Source organism: Benincasa hispida, chromosome 10, assembly GCF_027475165.1.
Source record: "Benincasa hispida cultivar pf3 chromosome 10, pf3_genome.v1.1, whole genome shotgun sequence".
Classification (NCBI taxonomy): Eukaryota; Viridiplantae; Streptophyta; class Magnoliopsida; order Cucurbitales; family Cucurbitaceae; genus Benincasa; species Benincasa hispida.
In genome coordinates, this window is record NC_143487.1 from 39,678,329 (window position 1) to 39,682,280 (window position 3,952).

Here is a 3,952-nt window from a genome sequence, read left to right on the forward strand (position 1 = left end):
AATAAGTACAACATACATGCATATGGTATGGTGGATTTTAAGTTAAATTGCTCCTACATTATTAGTAAATTGTTCTTTCTGAAATTTATTAGTAGTAACTAAAAATAAAATTCTTTCTGTAATTTATTTTTATTTTTTCTAATCATTTACTTCTTTAACTGTCTACAATCGAAAAAAAATTAAATAAATAAAAGAAAGAAACCAGAAAACAGAAAAGGAAAGGATAAATACGAGGGCTTGAAGGAAAGCAGAGTATAAATTAGCCAAGAACAATGGATATTCTAATTTCAGTTGTGACAAAAGTGATAGAGTGCACATTTGAACCAATTGGACGCCAAGTAGGTTACATCTTTCTCTATAACGAAAACATGAAGAATCTTGAAGAGCAAACTCAAAGTCTTATGAATGCCAGAGATAGGGTGCAACGAGAGGTGGATCAGGCAAGAGGCAATGCACATAAAATCTTTGATGATGTTTCACAGTGGTTGGCCGAAGTGGACGAGATCACTAAACAACTCGAGAAGGATCGTCATACTAATCCTTCGTGCTTTAATTTGATCGAGCGACGTCGATTAAGTAGAAGAGCATATGAGACAGCAAAAAAGTTTCGTGGAGCTTTTGAAACAAGAAAGTTGTTTTGTGGTAATGTTGGTTATCCTGTACCTCTACAAGGGATCCAACGTTGCGATATCCCCGATTATCAAAATCTGGAGTCAAGAACATTGATGGCCGATCAAATTAAGGATGTACTTGCAGACCCTAATGTCAACAAGATTGGAGTATCTGGTATGGGAGGTATTGGAAAATCTATGTTGCTCCATGAAGTTAAGGAGTTAGTGAAGGAACACAAATTATTTGATCAAGTGATTACCGTCATTGTAAGTAGAACGTACGACGTAAAAGGTATACAAGCACAAATTGCAGACAAGTTGAGGTTTGGATTTGATAAGCTCGAAACTAAGCAGGGAAGAGCGGATTTAGTACGAACGAAGTTGGAGATGGAAAAGAATATGCTCATTATGTTGGATGATTTGTGGACACCACTCGATCTTGTAGATATTGGAATTCCTTGTAGATCGGAATCAAATAAAAAAGGATGTAAGATACTCATGACAAGCCGAGATCGTGATCTACTCAAGAATAACATGAATGCAGATCAGTGTTTTCAAATGAATTCTCTAGACGAAAAAGAGTCTTGGAAGTTTTTTACGACAATTATTGGTGATAAGTTTGAGAAAAATCGTGTGGAAGGCATAGCAAAGGAGGTCGTAAGAAAATGTGGCGGGTTACCGATTGCACTTAAAATTATTGCAAAAGCATTGAAAGATAAAGATGTGCGTATTTGGAAGGATATTCTGAAGCAATTAGAAAACCCAGTTTCAGTGAACAAGTGTATTCGTTACTTAAGTTGAGCTACGATAATTTAAAAGGAGAAGCGCAATCATTATTTCTTCTTTGCAGTGTATTTCCAGAAGATTATATGATTTGGGTGAAAGATTTGCAAATGTATGCAATGGGTATGAGATTGTTGGAAAGAGTCAATACTTGGGATGAAGTAAAGAATAGGGTAATTAAATTGGTCGATGATCTTAAGTCATCTTCACTTATTGAGCAGTACAGTTCATGGAACGATTGTGTTAAAATGCATGATATGGTCCGTGCCACTGCACTACACATTATATCAAAAGAACATAAGATGTCTACCTTTAATTATGGACATGAAGTTAGTGAATGGGGTGTTAAGGATAGATGTGTATCCTATCGTGCAATGTTTGTAGATCGTGGTTACGACTTTCCCTCAAACTTGAAGTTTCCAAAACTTGAGTTATTAATTTTAAGATCTAAAGGTCTTAAAGTTCCAAACACATTTTTTTGATGGAATGGGCGAACTTAAAGTTTTGGACATGTCACATATTTATTTTCAACCATTATGGACATCGCTAACCTATTCATTTAAGAATCTCCAAACCTTATGCACGTCATTGTGACTTTGATGAGATAGGTATAATTAATGAGTTAAAGAAACTAAAAATTTTGAGGATTAAATATAATATCATTATCGAAGAGCTACCTGCAACTATGGGTGAATTGACACAGCTTAAGGTATTGGATTTATCAGGTTGCTCTAAGTTGAGGGTGATTCATCCGAACATTATCTCAAGTATGAGAGAACTAGAAGAGTTAGATTTATGGGAGAGCTTCAAAGGATGGTGAGAGGAAGTCGTATCAAACAAGAACAAAATTGTCTAGAATGTCGATCTTTCGGAATTGAATTATCTACCACGTCTTTCCAATTTTAGGTTAAAAATTTCTAATGTTAACATTCTGTCACAGCATTTGAGCTCACCAACTTGGAAGCTACAAGAATTTTGTATTTGTATTGGTGATGATTATAGTTTGGATGATTTTGGTAATCATTCATTCCAAGAATATGCAACGACTCTGATACTTGGAAATAATTCTGGCTTTGTTTCAATTGATAGAGGTCTTGGAAATAGTATGGCAAGAATGTGAGGAATGATGCAAACATAGTGCCATTGGCATTGTTACGTTTAGTTAAGCTACCGAATTTACAGTACGTGTGGAACAAAGATGTCCATGGCTATACGATCCTTCCAAGCGTAAAGAATGTCGTAGTTTTGGGTTGTCCTCAACTTAAGTATCTTTTTCCACCTTCTTTCATCAAATATACTCAGCAAATTCAAACTTTAAGAGTACCGGCGCCTCATCTAAATGAAATATTTCAAGATCAGGAAGCATCAAATTTGGGAGATCAGATAACTTAAGAACTTTTATGCAACATTTTTTTAAATCAGTTAACAAGATGATGTAAAATAATTAGTTTAGGAAGTTTCTTGGTTTTCAGATTGTATTATTTGGAAGCTTGAGAAGTTTGGAAATGTCTTACAAGATAGCAGTGAAGAGAAGTTTGTGGTTTACAACAGAATCATTTCCCAAACTCGAAGATCTTACATTGATTGGGTCTGAAGAAGATGAAGATGATGACATGGTCACTTTGCCATTGAAAATGAGTCAACTATTATCCACCATTGAAAGCGTCACACTAAGAAATGTGTTCAAGTTGGTACAATTGTTCCAAAATGAAGAAGAAACAAATCATGTGATTCAAAGAAGAAGACAAAGTGAGAGATTGAGAATTTTAATTTTGGTTAATCTTCCTAACCTCAGACAAGTGTGGGAGGATAACACTTAAATGACCATAAGCTTTGATAGTTTGGAGTATATTGAAGTAAACAAATGTGAGAATACTGCCATCTTCATTCACATTCTCAAATTTGATTGATCTTATCATATGTAGTTGCAACAAAATGATGAATTTGTTTAGCTCTTCAGTGGCGAAAAACATGGTGAATCTTAAGCACCGTGACGTATACGATTGTGGGGGAATGAGTTCGATCGTCGAAAATAAAGAAGAAGGAGAAGAAGAAAAGGGTGAAATTATATTCAACAAATTGGAGCGTTTGACATTTTACAACATGCCAAGCTTAGTTAGCTTTCAGTTGGGAAAATGGCCACTTAAGTTCCCTTGCTTGGAATATTTGAACATAGAAAGATGCCCTGAGATGAAGATATTTTCATATGGAATAGTAACAGCACCTAAGTTGCAATCCATGCAGATAGGAGTTAAAGTCCCAGTATCACCAGCAAAGGGTATAAATATCATTATCCAACACTTCTGGGAGAATGACATTCAGAAAATTGTTCATTAAACAGCTTTGCATGTTTACCTGCTTCAATCTTCTTTTATCTATCTGTGTGAGGGTGAGTATTCGATTTTCTGATCAAACCGTCATCGACTGACTATGGTCGGTTTAATAAATATTCAAATTGACAGTCGATGAGTAAAGTCAGCCAGTTTTGTTCTTTAAATTTTCTATTTTTTTTTTTTAAATTTGCCGACAGACTTCGATTCGGTCTCAGTTCGGTTTTT

At 35.1% G+C, this 3,952-nt stretch overlaps 1 protein-coding gene across 1 annotated transcript; it reads left to right on the forward strand.

Moving 5' to 3' along the window:
* The first annotated feature begins 272 nt into the window (after nucleotides 1-272).
* Nucleotides 273-3,731, forward strand: LOC120089067 (disease resistance protein At4g27190-like). Its single transcript, XM_090306378.1, has 6 exons — nucleotides 273-1,251; nucleotides 1,350-1,567; nucleotides 2,023-2,210; nucleotides 2,301-2,502; nucleotides 2,867-3,081; nucleotides 3,320-3,731. Exons 1-6 carry the CDS (start codon nucleotides 273-275, stop codon nucleotides 3,729-3,731), a joined length of 2,214 nt encoding a protein of 737 aa, XP_090162504.1.
* The last annotated feature ends 221 nt before the right edge of the window (nucleotides 3,732-3,952 follow it).